Source organism: Zosterops lateralis, assembly GCF_965231275.1.
Source record: "Zosterops lateralis genome assembly, contig: HAP1_HAP1_SCAFFOLD_242, whole genome shotgun sequence".
NCBI classification, from domain to species: Eukaryota; Metazoa; Chordata; class Aves; order Passeriformes; family Zosteropidae; genus Zosterops; species Zosterops lateralis.
This window is the reverse complement of record NW_028154453.1, coordinates 25,150-45,818: the sequence shown is the minus strand read 5'-3', so window position 1 is coordinate 45,818 and position 20,669 is coordinate 25,150. Positions and strand designations below refer to the sequence as shown.

Genomic DNA, 20,669 nt, shown 5'->3' with positions numbered 1-20,669 from the left:
AGAACCTCCCTCTGCTTGGGAAGAGGACACTGAACCTCCCTCTGCTGAGGGATCCTGGGCTGAACGTTCTGACAGCAGCACAGCCCTGCAGGCAGAGGAGAGAGGGGAGTGGTGCCTGAGGCAGCTGAGTACGTCTGCTCTGTTCCTGTGTGCCCGAGCAGGGGCTGTGTGTGTGTCTCAGCATCAGCTGTGCCCAGTGTTGCTCTGCAGCTGAATGTCACAGAGTCATTGATTGTCCTTCCCCGGCTGAGAACAAGGGCCCCAGGGAGTGGGGCCCCATTCTGGCTCTGCTGCAAGGCGGGGTCTCCATCTGGGAGGGAGCGTCTTCCATGTGGTTTCTTTCAGGGAACACCGTGAGCGTGGGGGAGCCTGCGGAGAAATACCTGGAACTGGAGCAGATTGGCCAAGGGTAAGTGCAAGGCAGTTACTTCTACACCAGCAGGGCCCAGGTATTCTGCCGGTGCAGGATCAAGTGAGGAGTCAGGAGAGCTCCAAACGCCTTCAGACACTGGGGTATGATCCTGCTGTCTCTCAGTCCTGACCAGAATTGATAACTGTGGTCAGATGGCACCGCCAAAGGCCCCTGAGGCTGGCAGTGTCCTGCCTGCAGCAAGGAGCAGGACCTGGAAGATCTTCTGTCCCTGGAATGGGATTGCCTAAGAGAGCAACTCACCAGCTGGTGACTGTCAGAAAACAGCTCTCAAGAAGATTTCTTTCCAATATTTTATTTCCAAAAATATCCACCGGTCAGGATTATCAGTATAATGGTTTACAAACAGAAACCAGAGATGAACTAAGAAGGGCTCTTTTCAGCACAAGTAGCAGAGCCCATACATTCAGTAACAGACACAGAGCTGCTGCCCTTGAGGGGAAAATGCAGGATGCCCTGATGGCAGGGCTCTTGTGGATCCTGCAGGTCTTAGGCAGGAAATGCAAAAAGATGAAATACATTCTTTTCTAGTTCTTTAGACACCCAGCCCCCCACCCTAGGGTTTGAACTAAAGGAATTCATCATGGACATTTGGGATTTGCTCCAGCACTTTTCCTTCATGTTTGGCCTCAGCTTTCCCTTGCACACCTTGCATGGCAGAGGACTGGTGGCTGCTGCGCCGTTGTTTGAAGGGCTGACGCACCCAGGTGTTTTCTGAATGCTACAGGCAGAAGAGATCTCCTGTCTGGGCTGACTTTCACTCCCAGGGCTAAAGCACTGCTTCTTTCTTCTCTGCTCTTTTGTCTCCAGGGCTTTCGGGGCCGTTTACAAAGGACTCGACAGGGCCACTGCAGGAGAGGTCAGTGTCAACACGCCCGGCACGTCCGGCAGGTCTCGAGGGCTTTCCCCTCTGCTGGGAGCTGTGGCTGGAGCTTTGGGGGCCCAGCAGAGCTTTCCTGCACAGGCTGCTCCTCTGAAGGCAGAGCAGGGTCAGCCTGCAGAGCACAGCTGGGACAGACTTGGAGCTTCTGGAGTGCCCAAAGGAATGCAAGGAGGGCAGCAGTGTCTGTCAGAGCAGGACACGCTGCCTTGGTCTGCACATCTAAAACCGTGAATGCATCAGCTGGTCGAGACTGAGGCCCAATTTATCTCCATCCCAGCCTTGGACAGGAGCACTGTTTAGCAGTTTTTCTATGCTGAGTTTTATCTTCAAAGGATACCTCAATTCCTAATTAAGGAGAGATCCTGCTTGGGATCTTAGTTTGGGGTTTTAGTCCTACTGCAGCTGTTCACAGAGAGAGAGGGAGAGCAATGAGAAGATGGATGTCGAGAGCAAAGCTCTCTTCTAAACCCTGCAGTTGTGTTTGGGGCCGGGGTCAGTGACAGCCTGTGACAAGGATCATCTGAGCAAGGGATGTGTGTGTTTGCTTTGTTGTGCAATCCCAAACAGAGCAGCTGCATTTGAAATCATGACCAAACCCCATAGAATTCCTAAAGGGTTCCCAGCTATTTTGCTCAGTTTTCACAGAACCAGAATTACCTCCTGCTTGCAAAATGTGTTTGAATAATAATGAACATCACCATCATCATTATAAGAGTGGTGGTAAACTAGGGCCATTTGAGACGAGTGTAGGTGCAGAGAATGTTGTTAGAGCTTTGAGGCTGAGGGACCATTTCTGCAGAGCTCCCGAGGCCAAATGTCTCTGGCCATGTGTCCTGTCAGCAGCCCCCAGCGAGCAGAGCCATGGGCTGTGGGAATGGCACTTGCTGAGCTCTGGTGTCCCATCCCAGGGCAGTTTGGCACAGCCCGGCTCCGTCGCTCCAAAAAGACTCGCCCCGTGTTTGCTGTGGCCTCCTGCCACAGACTCCTCCAGTTAAAGGTCTGCAATGTCCCTTCAGGTGGCCATAAAGAAAATCAGTCTCAGAGGGCAGAACTGGGAACGAGCTCTGAATGAGACCCTGGTCCTGAGGGACAAGAAGAACCCCAACATTGTCAGCTCTTTGGACAGGTGAGTGTTCAGGTCTCATCCCGTGCACGGGCCCTGCGTTGATCTTTCCTGGCATCCCTAGTCTGAAGCCTGTCTTGAAAAAGCCTGACCCAGCCATATCTTCCCAAAACAACAGCCTGGCAGTTCACTCCCTCCATCTGCTTTTATTGCTTTGGTGTTTCCTTCAAGTTGACCCTGTTTTCTGTGTCTTACAACAAGTGCTGACAATCCATGGCAGAAATTATTTCCCTTGGCTTCTTCTTCCCAAATCTTTTCCATTGCTGCAGATGCCAGGAAGACCAGGTTCTTGTTTCCAGAAACGCCTCATTTGCCCATTTTTCAATGGCCCTGCCTGTTTCTGAAGAGACTTTCTGCAAGGTTTTCCAAACAGTTGACCACTTTTATCCCAAGTGCTGCAGGGCCTCCCTCCCTGGATAACTCTGGAAGTTGTGTGGCCTTGCTCTGGAGTGAATGGTGGAACTGATGAGTTCAGATGCTGAACCAGCTGGGGCCAAGTGTTGTGGTTTCACATGGATCTGGGCTGTTGCTAAACTGCATTTTTCACTTGCTTGCCATCTAAGGCCTCTCCTTTTGCACAGGTGTCTCCTTCTCCTTTAGACTGTGCAGATTCCAAGGCCTGTGCACCCTGGCAGGAATGTCTCTCCATCTGATTCTGTCCTCATTGACAAGTGCCCTGGAAACAAAACCCCACTGGAGGCTTTTCCATGGGGGAATTGAGCACTGCACATTCATCTCCGGGCCATTGTGTTCCTCTTCCAGCTTCCTTGTTGATGGAGATCTCTGGCTGGTGATGGAATACATGGATGGAGGAACTTTGCAGGACGTTGTCAGACACACACGCATGGCTGAAGGAGAGATGGCAGCTGTCAGTCGGGAGGTGAGGGATCCTGCTTATGCCTCCCATGGCTTGGACACAATGGTCCTTCCAAACAGGGCAGGGGAACAGGGGTGGCTCCACGTGGGCTCAGGGCTTTGTTTCTGTGTTGTTTTTATGAGCTGGAGAAGAAAGGGCCACTGGGAGGAATGGCCTGCCAGCATCACTGCACTTCTGTTCTTGTCCTCTTTCCTGCTGTGGGGGTACTCTGTCTTGTTTGGATTGGATTTGCTGTTCTGAGCTTTGCCTTGAACCATTTGCCTGGAGCTGGTCTGCACTGCACTCCTGGCCTGTCCCAGCAAAGTTTCTGCTGGCAGAATTCTAAACTCTCCTTTCTTGTGTGCTATATTCCAGCCATTGATTTTTACCCTGGTGTTTTGTGTTCCCTCTCAGTGTCTGCAGGGCCTGGATTTCCTCCATTCACACCAAGTGATCCACAGAGATCTGAAGAGCTCCAACATCCTGCTGGGAATGGACGGCTCTGTCAAGCTGGGTGGGTGTTCCTGGCCAGGCACGGCGCTCCCGGGGTGCGGGTGTGGGGCTTCCCAGGGACGGCCAGAGCCCCACAGGTGCTGCTGGTGGCCCTGCCCGGCCCCTGCTGCCCCTGCAGAGAGCTCAGGAGAGGAGCAGCAGTGTCAGGAGTGCCTTTGCTCTGGCTCTGGCCCTTCCAGAGGGGCGGGAGTTGGAATCTCAAGCTTCAGGGGAATCAGTAAAAGCCACTGCATGAAAGCTGAGGGTTCCTTTAAGGGTCCAGTTCCATCTTTCCTTGGCTACAGCCCTGAGGGCTTTTCCAGCTGGATTCAGTAGTGCATTCTCAGACTGAGAGTGGGGAATGTTTGTGATTGGTTTCCTCATTCCAGCTGCCTTTGACAGGCTTTGTTTCTGTCCTCAGCTGATTTTGGCCTCTGCGCTCAGCTCAGCCCTGAGCAGGACCAGCCCAGCTCCATGGTGGGCACTGCTCACTGGATGGCCCCAGAAGTTGTGACCAGTTCTCCTTACGGCCCCAAGGTGGACGTCTGGTCATTTGGCATTGTGACCATCGAGATGGTGGAAGGAGAACCTCCTTACTTCAAGGAGACGGGGGCCATGGTAAGAGGCAAATTCTCCAGTGTTTGCAGAGCCCTGTGAGCACAGCGTGACCCTGCCCTGGGAGGAGCAGCTGGATGTTTCTGCACATCGGGAGGGGATTCCCAGAGGACTCAAACCTGAACACAGACAAATATTCTGCAGTCTCCAGCAACAATTCGCTTTGGGCTTTAAGTTGTTGCAGCTCTTCTGTCTGTGAAGATGACCTGAAAACGTGAAGACAGTGGATCAGCTCTAATGTTATCTTGCAAAAAACCCCAAATGCACCCCAAAACCCAAACCCAAGAAATTTACGAAGGAGTTTCTGAAACAGGTTTTGTGAGAGGAAATCCTTCCTGGCTCTTCTCACTGGGAAAGTTGTCTAACACATGAAGATGATTCTTTAACATCCCCATAGTCTAACATGTTTCTTTCCTATCCCAAGGTCCTTTCTCCATGTCACCAAGCCTGAGCTTTCAGCAACACAAACCTGTTTCTTGTCGGGCAGTTTCTGGGATGGGGCAGCAGGAATGAATTTACTTTAGTGTCAGTGGCCCTGCAGAGATGCATTTGATGTGAGAACCCTTTGAAATGACACAGTCAGACCACAGTGACTCTTGAAAATGGCCTGCAAAGCTGGTGTCCGGATTTGGAGAGGCAAAATGTGCTATTTCTGATGGAGGTTCCTCCTAACAAAGTCAGGCAATGAGATTGGCTCTCAAGGCAAGATCATTTGGATGCTGCAATGGCTGTGGCTGCACCAGGGTTTGGGATTTTTGGTTGGCCTAGAAAAATGAGCTGTGGAGCAGCATCTGTGGCAGGGAGGAAAGTGCCCCTGGAGCCGGGGCTGAGAAGCCGGGGTGGATGTGAGCAGCTGTGGGTGTGAAGGGAGCTGGCGGAGCGCTGTGTTTGCCTTTCCTGCAGGCTCGCGCTCTGATCCGGCAGAACGGGACCCCGCGGCTGCAGGAGCCCCGGTGCCTGTCGGCTCTGCTGCGGGACTTCCTCGAGTGCAGCCTGGAGCTGGACGAGGAGCGGCGCTGGTCTGCCCAGGAGCTGCTGCAGGTCAGTGCCCGGCGGCTGCAGGGGAAACGGCAGAGCCAGGGAGGGCTTTTCTTGTGGGGCCCTCTCCCATCATCTCCGGTCTCGCTGCTTTTCACACGCAAAGCGAGCAGAAGCCTGGCCTGGCTTGGGTTGGCAGGGTCCTTTCCAGGTCATCTGGGCCTGCTGCCCTCAATGGGCACAGACATCTTCAAGCACATCAGGTGGCTCAGAGCCCTGCCTGACCTGAGCTTGGATGTTTCCAGGGAGGAGGCACCTCCCACATCTCTGGGCACCTTCTGTCAGTGTTTCCCCACTCTCCTGGTGAAAAAATTCTTCCTCCGATCTAATCTGAGCCTGCTTCCCTCCCTTCAGTTAAAATCCATTCCCCTTTGTCCTGTGGCAACAGGGCCTGTGAGAAGCTTGACTTTGGAAAGTAACGGTTCATTTCTTTCTTTTTGATCCTTTGGGCAGCACCCATTTTTATCATCAGCCGAGCCTCTCTCCAGCCTGAGCGCTCTGATCGCTGCAGCAAAGACACTGAGGGAGCAGCAGAGGACATGAAGCAGCTTTTGTTACAGTAGTTAGGACTAGTTAGTTATAGTAGTTAGCACTACTAGTTAGTTATGGTAGTTAGGACACCCTGTTTGTTATGGTTGTTATGACACCCTGTTTGTTATGGCGGCTGTTGGGGAAGGTGAATCAGGGAAACCCTATAAATATGTTGGCTTAGGAAATGATTCTGAAAATATGAATCCTATAATTGAAATAGAAATAAAAGCTTGCTTTGAGTTGTAGGATACCGAGCCTTACTTACTATATCACTTGAAAACAATAGGCTAACCAGCTGAAGGGGAATCCCTTTTGATTGAACAATACCCTACTGCTGGCTGAGGGATCCAAACGTCAATGCAGCAAAAGAGAAAAGTCTGAAGAGTAGTTTTAGAGTTTAAAATGTAACACGGTATGGTAAAGTAGTAGTTCCTATAGGCTGTATGTAGATTCTATAGGATTTTGTGTCTTGTACTGGTTGGTTAGTGTAAATTAGAATATTCAATACAAAAGGAGACATAATGTACTAGAACAAGGACCTTGCCCTCTGGCTCTCTTGTCCTCTCCTCTCTTGCTCCCTTCTCTCTTTGCAACCCCTCTCAGCTCCTGCCCCTTGTGCTCTGACCCCTGCCACCTCTCTTACCTCTTACCCTCTTGTTCTCTCTCTCCCTCTCTCTTTGGGACTTCCCTTCAGCTGAGGCTGGTGGCTGAAGGCAGTCCCTTTTTACCCACCACCCTTGCAATAGAACCACGTGTTCTAGAATGTCTCAGCTCTGCAGAGTTCCCTCTCCCTGCCATCCACAGATGATCCTACAGGAGGCTTTGTGAATAAAAACTCCCTTAAACCTCAACTCCCTTGACATGTCCCGTCCTTCTCCCCCTGCGACTCAGTTGCCTGGAGCAATGCCAGGGCAGAGGGGGCCCAGCCTTGCCCAGAGCTGAGCCCCAGCAGAGCCCTGGCAGAGCCCAGAGCAGCCTCGGCATCTGCAGAGTCAGCCTGGAAGGAGCTGCTTGGAGCCTTCTCGGCTGCAGCCGACTCTGGGTCACAAACTGTGTGTGGTGGAAAATGCCACGGGTTCTGCGGGAGGGCAGAAGGGGCCTGGGGAAGGCCAGAAGGGCCACGGGGAAGGCTCCATGCAAGGGAAAAACCTGCCCAGTTGTGGGAATACAGCCAGAGAGCCGAGCTGGGAGCACTGCTCAGCTCATGACACAAATGGACATGTCAGCATTAGGTGGCCGCAAGCCTTGGCAACCGAAAGCAGAAGTTTGAGAGAGGAATGTGAGAGACAGCGATGTGCTTGGTACAAGATGTGCTTAGCAAGCAGGACTGAGATGAGACAGCACATACCTGTGTTAGTTAGTGCGAGGCATGACTAAAGCAATGTACTTGGCAATAGTACCTGTTATATAATGAAAAGGTATATAAACTCAGCCAGGCGTATCAATAAACGGCCTCATGCCTGCACCCCATGGAGTCCATGTCTCTCTGTCAATCGCCATCAAATGGTGCCCCGTGTGACGGAGCCCTGCAGAACAAAGTGCTGCTGAAAGAAGCAGGAATGACAGCTGGCAAAAGGAACCCCTCCAGAGACGGGAGGTGAGCCAACACTCTGGGATTTTGGAGGTGAGCTGCTGCAGGGGACGATGGGTCAGGGAATGTCTGCCCAAGAAAAAAGTGTTTTTGAGCTCCCTGAGGGTTTTCACTGCCAACTGTGACAGCGAGGAAAGTGATCAAGATGCTCCAGAGGAGGATCCCTTTGATCCTGGACCTATTGATCCTGACAAAGATCCTGATTTATACCCCCCGACCCTCATGACCACTGGGTGCGGTTAAAACCACAAGCACTAAAAGGGGAGACTTTGAAATTCCTGAAAGAATCGTAGTGCCGGTCATATACAAGGGACCACGAGGGCAAACTGCCAACTCTGGGGAAAAACGACTTTGGGAGTTTTCTCACAGAAATCTCCCCCCTCCTCCACTCAGCCCAAGGGCCTTGGGGCTTTTCCTTTTTTGGCGAAATCAAAGCCATGCGCTGATGCTCCTAATTAGGGCCGGGAGAACTGAGGGCTTTCCTTGGAGCCGGTGGCAGCGAACACGCAGGGCTGGGAAAGGCGGGCCGGGAGGTGCGGAGAACTTTGTTTGTGTTTCCAGCTCAATCCCGACTCGGGCCCGGGCCCGTCCCAGGGCGGTTCCTCATCTGCGGCTTTCCCCTCCCACAGCCCGGGGGCGGGGCCTGAGAGCGCGGGGCGGGTGTGGGCCGTGTGCACAGCCCGGGCCTCGCTCGCCGCCATTGGCTGATTGTGCCGTCAGTGCCGGTTGTGGGCGCGCGCTGATTGGGCGGAGCGGGGTCAAGCCCGTTGCCGGGGCCGCCCCCCGGGCGCCCGTGGCTGGGCAGAGGCGCCATTGTGGGAGCGCGTGTGCGGGCCCGGGAGCGGCGGCAGCGGCCGGAGCCCGGTGAGGCGGCACTGGCGGAGCTCGGAGGCGGCCCCAGCGCAGGTGGGAGCCGCGCTCGGTTCTGCCGGGGCTCGGGGCTGGCTGCGGGCGGAGGGGGCGGCAGGGGGCTCCGGCGGGTTCCTTGTGCCGTGTCGGCGCCGTGTTGCCCGTGGCCTGAGGGCGCTGCGGGAGCGGCTGCCCGCGCTCTCCTTCCCGCCGCTGCCTCGGCAGGAGCCGCTGCCGGAGCAGCGCCGGCTCGTCCCGGTTCCTGTGGGGAGGACGGAGGTGGCCGCCCTGTCCCCGGGGGGGGCTGTGCGGGAAAATTCCCAGAGGTGGCCAGAGGTTTGTGTCCCCACAGGAGCCCGAGGAGTCCTGTAAAAGTGACTTTATTCCTGAACAAAGGGAGAGGCCGTGCGGCCTTTGCCGGGGGGTCTCTCCAATTGTTGTAGGACGCGGCCTCCTTTTTCTCCCGATTTTCCCTTCTGCATCTCCCTGTCCCTTTGCCCCGTGGCGAAGGTCCTTGGAAAGTTCCGACTTCCCGATCCGCCTCCTGCATGTCCTCGTTAATATGCGCCCCCCTTTTGTAGAACATCCGATATTCACGGCTCTGCTCAGTCTTTGTTCTTCTTCTCCGTGTTCAGGAATTTCGCAGGGCCTTGGCTGAGCACAGTCCGTGTCAATGAGGAACATTTTCTGAAACTGATGGATTCTCCCGTTGCTCCCTTCTCTCCCAGTCCCCGGCCCTGTCTCCAAGCAGATTCACTCGTTGACTCTGTTTTTTCTTGCTGGGTCCTCTTTGGTTTTGGGATTCTTGTCAGTGAGCTCGTTCCCTGTCCTTTTGTAGCCGTGTGTGGCTTAGGAGGCCTGGCTGCCACCTGCATCCCCTTGCTCAGCTGCTGAATGAGCTGCCCTCAGCAAGGTGTGGTGCAGGGCCCAAAGATGAGAGTTGCTGTAGCACAACAGAGGAGAAAGAGCATTCCTTTAACCCAGGGCTGCATCAATTGATCTCTTTTCTCTAATTAAATCACCACAGACTTGGATTCCCAAGTGATTTCTCTGGGCCTGTGGTAGCACAAACAGCCCAGTGGTCTGATGCTCCCTGTGTGACACAGACAGTGCCAGCACATGTTGGAGTGGGGAGAGGGATGATTCCCCCCACTTGTTGTAGTGAAGTTTTCACACCATTCTCCACTGGCTGTTTCCCTTTGCAGCTGAAGCAATTTGTGTTGCAGAGTCAGATCTCCTCCCTGTGGGCTCTGCCTCTGGCTGTGCCAATTCCATCTGTGCAAGCAGGCAGAGCTTGGGCTGAGGGGCAGAGGGAATCAGCCCAATTCCTCCCGCAGGCAAGAAGAGCCTGGTGCACTGTCCCCACTTTTCCCCAGCAGTGTTAATTTGCATTTCTCAAGCTCCTCTCCTGGCTGCCTGGAATGGAGCTTCTCTTCCAGAGCAGCCACTGAATGACTCACATGTGTCCCCCCACAATCTGCTTTTGTTTTAACTGTTAATTTAACTGTTTAATTCTTTTAACTGTTTATGCCTTAAAGGGTCACCTTTAAAGCCCTTCCAGTTTTGCAAAATGCAGCCTAAAGATGAACATCGAAAAACCCAAACCGAAATTTTGCCATCACTAAGAGCCTCATAGAAACATAGACAAAAACATTTCAAAGTAATCGAGTTTTATCTACTTTTCCTCCTACGAGTAGGAATTGATTCTCACCCCTGGTCCAAACATAACTGACAATATAAAAGGAGGATTATTATAAAAATTATTCTAAAGACATGATGGCGTCACTGAAACTGCAAGGAAAAAAATATTCTCCCAACAGTATCTTTAGTGTTAGAGAGTCAAGGCATTACTTGATTTTGGCCAGGATGTGCAACAGAAATCATTTCATCCACTCGTAGCCAGGGTGTGCAGAGAAAATCATTCCATGACACGTGAGTTTTACTGGATTTTTCCTAAACTTTGTACAGTCTGAACCCATGGAAATCCTTTGGTTTGATGTTCATTGCTTCCAAGTCGCCGAGTTCTGAGTATTTGGTTTCCTATTGGAGCCGGATTTCTTTGCCTCTGATGTTAATTAGGTCCTCACTCCTGGATTTCCCCATCAGCCTTTTCCAGACCAGGTGTCTCCAGCTATTCCAGGGCAGTGTCTGGGGATGATGTTGGTTGCTGTTTGCTGATGGTCGTTGATGTTTTGTTGATGGTCGTTGTCTTTGTGGGTGTCTTTTGGGCTATTCCCAGTCTGCTGAGATGTTAAACTCATCTCTCTTTTATAGTAAGATGTACCTTATTAAAAGATAATATTTAAAATTCCTTTCCCAGGGCAAAGGCAAACCAAGCCTGACTAGAGAAATAAGATTTTTTTTAAAATTTGAACTTGGTATATTTTGGAGCAATGTGATCCCATCCAGCCCCGTGTGTGAGTGTGACTGAGAGGCAGAGTGGAATTGTCCCGTTGTGTTCCCCAGCCCCTGTGGCGAGTGCAGGCACAGAAAGCCCTGAAGCTGAAGCAGTGGCAGCAAGGCTGGGCCCCCAGTGTCTGGAGATGGCCCAGGAGGTGCCCAGGCAGACTATTCCAGCAGAGGATCTGTGGGCAGGCACAGGGGCTTCCCCCGCTGTGGAGCCCTGGCTGCTGCTCCCGTGCCTTCAGGGCGGGTCAGTCGTGGCCTCCCATCCTCCTCCTGCAGCCGGGAAGTCCAAATCTCCTTTGGGCCTTCCGAGCCCTTGAGCCCAGGGTGAGGGGTCCCCCCGTGCTGAGCTGTGCTGGGGCTGTTTCTGTGCTCAGGGACACTTGGGATGGGCCACTTGGCCCCCAGTGGTGCTTCTTCCCACTCCTCAGGCAGGGCCCCATGTCCTGGTTGGATGGTGTGAACAGCAAAGGCCCAAGGCAGGGTCTGTGCCAGCCCAGCTTCCAGTGGGAGAGATTTCACAGGAGACAGGATTCTGGCCACAGGCTGCTTTAAATACACATCCCTTATCTCCAGCCTGCACTAGGTGGAGAATTGCCAGGGGAAGGAATTCCAAAGATCAATTCCAAGGGAGATAATTGAATATCTGCCCTGGATCTGGCTCTTATTCTTGCCAGAGCCAATGGCAAAAGCCCCACCTGTGGCCTCTTGGTTTCTGTCAGCAGCTTCCAAAGGTGTTTCTTTATTTCCCCATTCATTCTTTCTACCTGACCTGAGCTCTGGGGGTGCCAGGGGTTGTGGAGGTCCCATTGTGTTCCTAAAGCTGCCAGAACCCCCTGAAGGATCTTTCCTGTAAAATGAGTTCCCCTATTGTAGTTTATTGCTTCCACAATCCTTTCTCTTGGAATTACTTGTTTCAGAAATAGCTTTCTAAGTGATGCAGTGATTACTGAAGAAGTCAGAATTGCTTTTGGCCCCCCTGTTGGGTGACATGGTGTCAGCAGGAGATATTTCAGCCTTCCTGCTCAGGGCATTTCAGTCCCAGGCTCTCACAGGCACACACAGCTCTGCCGGTTGAGCTGACCATGTGGGGGGTAACCTGTGCTTTGTCTAATTCCCTTTCCTAAATAACAGCGTGTCTTGTAACTCTTTTCCCTTCTGCTGCCCTTGGAGCCCCATCCAGAAACACCTTTTCTCCCTGAGGCCAGGGAATGTCTCATCAATCTCTCCCAGCCTGGCTCTGGAGCTCTGTCACCTCAGTGCAGTCATGGGTTTCTCCCCAGCCCCTGTGCAGGCTGTTCCAACAGGAGGCTGGGTTAAACCCTTCCCCTGTCCTCACTTCTAAATCCTCCTGTGCCACTGAACAAGTTTCCTGCTGGAATAACCCAGCCCTGCTCTTTTGGTTCTCAAAGCCTGAACTTGATGCCAGACTTGGACAACAGGAGATCCTTGTGCTGTCAGTTTTCAGGCCTCAGGTCCCATTCAAGCTGTGGCTGCACAATTCTGCAGACAGTGGGGCCACTCTGGCCACTGGGTTAAACATTTTAGCACAAGAATTCCTTTGGCCTGGCCCTGTTTAACACTCACATACAATTCCAGTTCCTTTTCTGAGTCTGGAGGAGCCATGGCTGGGGCATCAATCATTTTGGGTTTTTTTTTAATTTCTCAAGTTTTGTTCCCTTTCCCATGTCCAAACCATAACACTGAGGCTGTGTGGGGTTAAAAAGTCATACAATGCTCTAGCTAGAGCAGAGAATCCTCAATCCAGGTCCTGCAGTTCCCTATTAATCCTCAGAATTGTCACAGCTGCTTTTTAGTCCTGGGTAACATTACTCCTGAGATTACAAAGCCCTTCCTTCCCTCCCTTGCAATAGGGTTTTGCTTTTAGACACCACTCGTGCTGTGTAGTGACATCCGTGGACGGCAGGGACAAGGAACTCTGCAGAGCTGAGATATTCTAGAAACACGTGGCTTTATTACAAGGGTGGTGGGTAAAGAGGGCTTTGCCTTCAGCCACCAGCCTGGGCTGGAGGGAAGCCCCGAGAGAGAGAGGGGAGAGAGAGGGTAGAAGAGAGCTCAGGGGTAGAAGTGAGGTAAGAGTGGGGGAAGGGATAAGACAGCAGGGATAAGAGAGAGGGGGCAAGAGCGTGGGGGGAAAGAGCAAGAGAGCAAGAGCAAGAGAGAGGGCACCTTGTTACAATCCATTCTCTCTCTTTTTGTGTTGAATATTCTAATTCACAGTGACCAACCGGTGCAAGATCCAAAACCTACAAACTTTGCATGCAGCCTATGAGAACTACTATATTACCATGTGATTTTATATTCTAAACTCTAAAGACTACTTTTCTTATCTGCTTTTGCCCTGATCCCTTGCAGAGTGGAAAGGCTGCATTCCTGAGTCCTTTTGTTTCTGCCCTTCAACCCATCTCCAGCTAATCACCGTTTTCCTGCCTCCCGTGCCTACATGTCAAAGCTGGCTTTCATTTCTATTGCACTCACAGGTTTTTCATCTGCAGTATTTCTTACCAGACAATCATATCCATAAGTCCTTCCTGTCCCATCTTTCCCAACAGTGCTGGTTGCTTCAGAGTAATTTGGAGAGGCTGGGAATCTAATTTTCCCCCTTTCCCTGGGGCTGCCCACACTTGTGGGTTCACTTCAGCACAGGCCTTGCCAGACATTTGACACAGAGGTACAAGAGAACTGGCCTCTGTATCACCTTTTACAATATTAATTTGCATTCCCAATTGAGCCATCAAAGGCCTTCCCAGTAAAATACAATGACAATGAGGAGCAAATAAAACTTCCTGCATTTCAAACCCATCCCTGGCATCTGCTAATAGTGGTTGAATAAAACACAGCCCCTCATCTTTCCCACTTGTCCCCTGGATAATCAAAGACATTTTTGGCCTTTTCCCCCCTTAGGTCTGAGATTGAGAGTGGGTGGAGAGGCCCCTGTGTGTATGAGGAAAGGCCTGGTGTGGATGCAGCCCCAGGCTGAATGTTGTCAAGGGCTCCAGTGTGGTGGGTCCCTGGTGTAATGGGAGCTCTGGCAGCCCTAGGAATCCATGTCCGTGCAGGGCTGGACTTGCTCCTGCTGAGGGTGCTGCTGTGTGTGCTTGCAGTGTCCCTGTGGGCTGCAGATGGATCCCTGCTTCCTTGGCAGGGGCTGTTTGGGTGGGCTCTCCCCTGCCGAGGAGGGCAATGCCTGTGCCAGGTGCTTGTGGCCGAGCCCGTCCCGTCGGTGCTGGGGCCCCCTTGGGCCCTGGGCTTCATCCCTCAGGGGCTGTGGAAACTCTGCCATGGCCTTTGCCTTCAGCTTGGCCTTTTCCTGCTCCCTTCTTGCCTTCACCTGCTGTGCCTTTGTGCCCAAGTGCTGCAGGGGCTTCTTGTGCCCCTCGTGCAGCCCCCCTGAGTGCCTGTGGGTGCTCATCCTCTGACAGCTGCTGAGCTTTCTGCACAATCATTCCTTTCTGCAGGGCCCAAACAAGATCCTTCAAAGATGATCTGGATCCTTGCAGGGATAATGCACATTTCCCAGCTCTTCCTTCCTTCCTTCCTTCCTTGGCGCTGGTGCTTGTGCTGGCCGTGCCCTGCAGAGCCCGTATCCCAGAGCCGGTGCCTGTGGTGCCGCAGTGTCCAAAGGCGGCTCCCCCGGTGGGCAGGGCCGGCAGCTCCACGGGGCCGGGCAGCGGCCGGGGCGTCCCGCAGCCTCCTGGGGGCCGGGGGCCAGTGCCGGCCCTGCCCGGGGGGTGGTGGGCTCAGGCAGCGCCCGGCGCTGAGCCCCGGCTGCCCCACAGCCCCGGCCCGGCCCCGCAGCTCCCCACAGGCCCCCAGCCCGTGCTCCCGGTGCCGCCCCTCTGCGCCCGCTCCTGCCGCTCCCCAGCACAGAGAAACCCCCTGGGATCCTGACCTCCTTGTTTGCCTCTCCTGCCAACCGGGGCTACAAACCATCTGCATCAGCTCCCAGAGTTTGAGCATTACACCCTGCTTGAAAACGTCCCAGTCCTCAGTATTTTTCTCTTCCTGCTCTTTTCCATCATCCTCTCTCTCACCACAGAGATTCCTCCTGCTGCCTCTTGCCTTAACTGTAATCCTGCAGCCTCCCCTTCCCCCTCACCCTTCCCAGCACACCAACACCATCCATCCCCTGCTGTCTAAATCCCTTCTGGACTTCCCTTCTTGCCCCTCTGGCTGTCCATGTCCTTAATTACCTCTGGGAGAATGATGCCTTGGGAAGGCTGGCCTGAAACAGAGACTGGACAGAGCTAGAGAATAAAGCAGATATTTATTGAAAGCTCTTTAGGGCAGACCTTGGGCAGGGCAGGAGCCTGACCAGGGCTACACTCAAGGTGGACTTGAAATGGTCTCCTCATGGACGACTGGTCACGAGGTCCTAAACTTTGCTGTTTTGGTCCATTTGCATGTTGGAGCCCAGTTGTCCAGCCCCAGGCTCAGGTGGTGAGGTGTCATCCTTGTTGTTTCTCTCTTCAGTCCCCCCGCGCTGTCGTGGCGGGAGCGGCTGCAGTGGGGAGCGAGTGCGGGCGGGAGCGGCCGAGAGCCCAGCGCTGCCCCAGCCCGAGCTGCCCCAGCTCCATCCGTGCCCCTCCGGTGGGATGCTGTGGGTTTGGGGGGGAAGAGGGAGCCAGCAGTGGGTGCTGGGCCTGGGGCAGGAGGGGAAGGGAAGGAGAAGCAGGGTTGAAAAACAAAATGTTCAAAGGATGCTCATGGGAGGAGAAGGTGGGATTGTGCAGGAGAAAGAGGAATAGTAGGAGGAAATGGAGTGTTAGAAGGAGTAGGGGCACAGGAGGAGGAGGAGCAGGAGGAGGAGACAGCAGAAGGTTCCACCCCTCCCTGTACCTGCAGCCTCCCCCCAGCCCCAGGAGTGTTGCCCCCCCACATGCAGCAGGTGACCAGGAGGAGGATCCACGAGTTTCGTGGGGGTGAATCTTGATGTTTCTCAGCTTCCATTGGCTAAATGTTGATGCTTTGGTTTTTTGCAAGGGGCTGAATCTTTATATTTTAGAAGCGGTTTTGGCTGAGTCTTGGTGTTTGGGGAGTTTATTATCTGTGTCTTGGTGTTTGGAGGACTTTTGGGCTGAATCCTGGTGTTTTGGAGGTTTTCACAGACACAAGGTGCCCACTGACTTCTTGAGAATAACTTGGGGAAGGAGGAACCCCCAGCCTAAAGTGCTTTCCATTTGTTTTTTCCCCAGACCAGGATTTTTCATTGCCAAGGAGTGCCCAGATGGAGAAGGAGGAGGAAAAGCCCCAGAGATCCCGCAGGAGGAGGGGCTGCAAACCCAGCCCAGGGTGCTGCGAGGAGGAAAGAGCCGCCCTGTGCCAGGAGGGCGGCCAGAGATCCAGGCGGAGCTCAGAGCTGGTGGAGAAGCCTCATGGAGGGGAGAAGCCCCACAAGTGCCTGGAATGTGGGAAGGGCTTCAGGTGGAGCTCTGACCTGATCCGGCACCAGAGGATCCACACTGGGGAGAGGCCCTTTGAGTGTGGGAAATGTGGGAAGAGGTTCAGTGACAGCTCTGACCTGATCCGGCACCAGAAGATCCACACTGGTGAACGGCCCTATGAGTGTGGGAAATGTGGGAAGAGGTTCAGTGACAGCTCTGACCTGATCCGGCACCAGAAGATCCACACTGGTGAACGGCCCTATGAGTGTGGGAAATGTGGGAAGAGGTTCAGTGTCAGCTCCAACCTGATCCAGCACCAGAAGATCCACACTGGGGAACGGCCCTATGAGTGTGGGGAATGTGGGAAGAGCTTTGGATGGAGCACCGACCTGAGAAATCACCAGCGCATCCACACCGGGGAGAGGCCCTATGAGTGTCCTGAGTGTGGGAAGAGGTTTCAGACCAGCTCCACTCTCCTCGTCCATCAGCGGATTCACACAGAGGAGAGGCCCTACGAGTGTCCTGAGTGTGGGAAGAGGTTTCAGACCAGCTCCCATCTCCTCGTCCATCAGCGGATTCACACAGAGGAGAGGCCCTTCCGCTGCCCCGACTGTGGGAAGGGCTTCAAGCACAACTCACACCTCACTGTGCACCGGCGCATCCACACCGGGGAGAGGCCCTACGAGTGTCCTGAGTGTGGGAAGAGCTTCTCAGAGAGCTCAGTCTTGACCAGACACCAGCGGAGGCACCATAAGAGAAGCCCCGCGAGTGCCCCGAGTGCGGGAAGAGCTTCGTGCGCTGCTCCAGCTCCATCCCCCATGGGAGGATCGGCGTTGGATGATCCCCAGTGACCCCGTTGGGCAGAGCCCTGGTGATCCGTGGTCCTGGTGATCCGTGTTGGGAAGACACCTGGCTGGGGGGGCTGCACTGCTTCCTGAATCCCTGTGGGCACCTGGATGAACACAGGGGCAGGAACATCCATTGGGACACAGACGGACATTGGGAATTCCTTGGGGGGAGCAGACTTGTTGACTTTCAACCCCAGAAAATCTTTTGTGTTCAATTCTGTCTTCTGGGGGTATGGGGAGACAGATGTAGTGCTAAGGGCAATCCTGCCCCTATATATTGCAGCTGTGTTAATTACTGAAGAGTGAGAACAGCCTTGCCCTCACAGCTATGGGTGTGATACAAAAGTGAGTTAGTTGGTAGAGAGTCAGTTGGCATCTGCTGGCCGTGCTGTGAGGAGGAAGGGACAGGAGGCTGGGCAAGGGACAGATAAGGTGAGCCACAGCATGAGGGACAGACAGGGTTAAGTGGCTTTTCTAGGGACAGGAAGCAGTGAGCTGGAACTGCCAAAGAAAGAGAGAAGAAGGAGAGAAAGAGCCTGAGCTGTGTGGAGCTGCCTGGAGGATTGCTACATAGAAAAGGTATGAAGAACTTCTAGATAACAAGGTGCTGATACTTGAAGGCCTCTGAAGTTTTTTTTTAAGCACTCCTGAGTTCATGGCCATCTCAATTCCAACATGGGGGCATCAATAAATACTGGATAGTCTTGGAGGTGTTTTCCAACCTCAGGGATTCCATGATTTTGATTTCCTATTGCCCAAGAGTGTCTTCCACAGCCAAATGGTGATGATCTGGGGCAAAGACCGAGATTTTGGAGATTGCGGTGGAAACCCCTCCAAAAATGGTATTTCCCTCCCATCTAAGCATGTGGATGCTCATCTGGCACAGACAGGGAAATCCTTTTCTTTTGGCCTTCATTTGCTTTTCATTTCTCTTCATTTAAAATATCCAACAGTGTGGTAAAAATAAAGACATGGAACTAAGACATGGTTGGGATGACAGGGGACATAGACATGGAGAGTGACATGGGGACACATGGATATTTGGGGGGTACATGGTCATTCATGGGGACACGGGGGGAACACGGGTACAGATGAGGACGTGGGGGACAATGACAGGGATGGAAACATTGTGGGGAGACAGCCACGGGTGAGGACAGGGTGGGACATGGCCAGTGACATGTGGGGACATGGCCATGGCCGGTGCCATGGGGGGAACTTGCAGGGGCTGTGGGGGATGCTGGGTTTGAGGGAGCTGAGGGTTCCTGGGAGGGCCTTGGGGCTTGCTGAGGGCTTTGGGGACCCCAGGCCCAGCGGCTCTGGCTGTGCTGGGAGACCCTGGTGTGACTCGAGGCCGGAGTTCTTCTGCCCAGCTGCTCCCGGCACCGTCCCCAAGAGTGGCCGCCCCCCCAGGGCTGACGCCATCCGGGGTGTGGCTGTGGCTGTAGCACGAAGCAGCTGCGGGGTACAGATGGAAGTTGTGTCTATGGGCAGGGACAAGGAACAGAGAGAGGCCTCCTGTGTGATTTCCAAAGGTGTTTATTCCCCGGAGGGTCGGGGACAGAAAAAGGGGGCAGAACCTGGGCTGGCAGAGGCTTATAAGCGGGGGAGGTCTTGGGAGAGGACACAGTTTCCAAGCAATAAGGGTCACATGGGGGAGGAACACAAGGCAGGAGTACAATACATAGACCAGTGAAAGAACACAAGGGGAGGGAACAGCCCAAAGTCACCACTAGGGCGTGGAAGGTTGGGGGATTGAAAGGGAACAGTCTGGAAGAAGGGTCAGGGTTAGGGAAGGATTGACAATTCTGTAGGAGGAGGGCAGGGCAGGTCTAGGGAAGATAGACAACCAGGGCAAAACCAACAATACAGGGGGAAAGGGGCAATCCATTAGAGATAAATAACACTAGAACAATACAAAATAGGGGGCGGGGTGTTATAGAACTGACCATTGAAACTGAGCTGCAGTTGAAAACACAATAAAAACAGGCTGCAACACAGGTGGAGGTTCTGGGGCAGCTGCTCAAGGAGCCCCTGACCTGGACCTGCAGCCCCAGGGTGTTGGGGGCAGCTGAGAGGCCACAACAGGGAGGGGAAAGCCAGACAGAGCTGTCCCTCTCTAAAACTGCACCCCAAAAATGCCCAAACTCAGGGATTCCCCCCAGGAAAAAGCTGCCAGGAACTTCCTGAATTAAGGGAAAGGGTGGATAGGACCCCAGACTGAGCAGGAGGGGCCTGGAACCCCCCAAAACCAAGCATGGGGACAGGGGTGGTGGATTGAGGGGCAGTGGGGAAGGCTGTGGAAGAGAGGGGGAAAAGAGGTAGCTGGGACCTGAAAGAGTGGGGGAAGGGGCTGGCTGGGACCCCCAAAATTGCATTAGGAGGGGTCCCACTCCTCCTCCTTTCTAATCCCCAGAGCCGGGGCAGGTCGGCCTGGGGCAGCACTGGGCTCTGGGCCCGGCCTGGGCGCCCCCCACGCTCCCCCTTCTCAAATTTCCCTGGTGGCTTTGGGGGGTCCCGGCACATTTTGGGGTTCACTGGGTGCTGTGCTGTGGTCCAGGTGCTTCCCAAGGCCCCCCCAGAGCGGGGTGACACAGGGGGGAACACACGGGGGTCCCCATTCCTGATCCGCCCTGGGTCCCTTTCTACCCCCTTCCCCCAATCACGGTCCCTCCGTCTCTCCCCTGAGCCCCCCATAAACGGCAGCAGGTCCCCCCATAAACTGGGAAGCTTTATTGGGAACACTGGGAGCAGCCGGGCGGGGACAGAGGGACAGCTATAGGCACAGGCAGGGGGGACACACGACCCCCCCAAAATCATCTCAGGGATGGAGCAGGGGGTCCCGGCCGGGCCCGAGGCCACGGGGAGGGGCTGCGGCCGCCGGCGGCTCAGGAGCTCTGTGGGCAGAGAAAAGGGGGTGACACCGGGCTGGGGGGCCCGGGGGGGGCACACACGCTCTGGGGGAGGGGGGACACGACCCCCGGGACCCCCCCTCACCTTCTTGCACAGGCAGAGGCCCAGCCCCAGCGCCAGGAAGACAAAGCCCAACACGAAGCCCCCGATCCCCGTCAGCATCTTGGGGGGTGCGGGGGCAGCTTTCGGGGGCGGGGGGGCGCAGGATCCGGGAAACAGCGGCGGCTGCCGGGAAGGGACTGGGACGGAATGTGACAGGCTGGGATGGACTGGGACAGACTGGAACACCAGGATATACCAGGGCTGGGACCCAGCGGGACCAGAATTGGGGCACAAGGGATCATATGGGATTTATTGGGACCACACTGAGGACTACTGGGAACATGCTGAGGGCAACTTGGTGCTGTTGGCATATACTGGGCATGATTGGGATCATACTGGGAGTGACTGAAACCAAAGCAGTGGTGAAAGGGCGCAGTTGGAAAGATGCAGGGGGCAGCTGGGATCATACTGGGATCGTACTGGGACCGACAAGGTCACACTTTGAGTGACTGGAATAATACTGGGAGGATCTGGGAGTGACTGGCAGGGATCATACAGGGAGTGACAGGGATCAAACCAGACTCATACTGGGAGTGTCTGGAAGTTACTGGGATCATACTGGGGGTGACTGGACTCATTTTGGGATCATG

General features: G+C 54.2%; 2 protein-coding genes across 2 annotated transcripts; both read left to right on the top strand.

Annotated features, from left to right (window-relative positions):
• Positions 1-275: 275 nt before the first annotated feature.
• LOC310923731 (serine/threonine-protein kinase PAK 3-like) lies at positions 276-3,434 on the top strand (the record flags this gene model as incomplete). Its single annotated transcript, XM_083885652.1, has 5 exons — positions 276-409; positions 1,241-1,289; positions 2,330-2,439; positions 3,199-3,316; positions 3,408-3,434. Exons 1-5 carry the CDS (start codon positions 330-332, stop codon positions 3,432-3,434), a joined length of 384 nt encoding a protein of 127 aa, XP_083741778.1. The 5' UTR covers positions 276-329.
• Positions 3,435-8,271: 4,837 nt separating this feature from the next.
• Positions 8,272-18,469, top strand: LOC310923733 (uncharacterized protein). Its single transcript, XM_083885654.1, has 2 exons — positions 8,272-8,465; positions 16,036-18,469. Exon 2 carries the CDS (start codon positions 16,063-16,065, stop codon positions 17,068-17,070), a length of 1,008 nt encoding a protein of 335 aa, XP_083741780.1. The 5' UTR covers positions 8,272-8,465; positions 16,036-16,062; the 3' UTR covers positions 17,071-18,469.
• Positions 18,470-20,669: the final 2,200 nt, after the last annotated feature.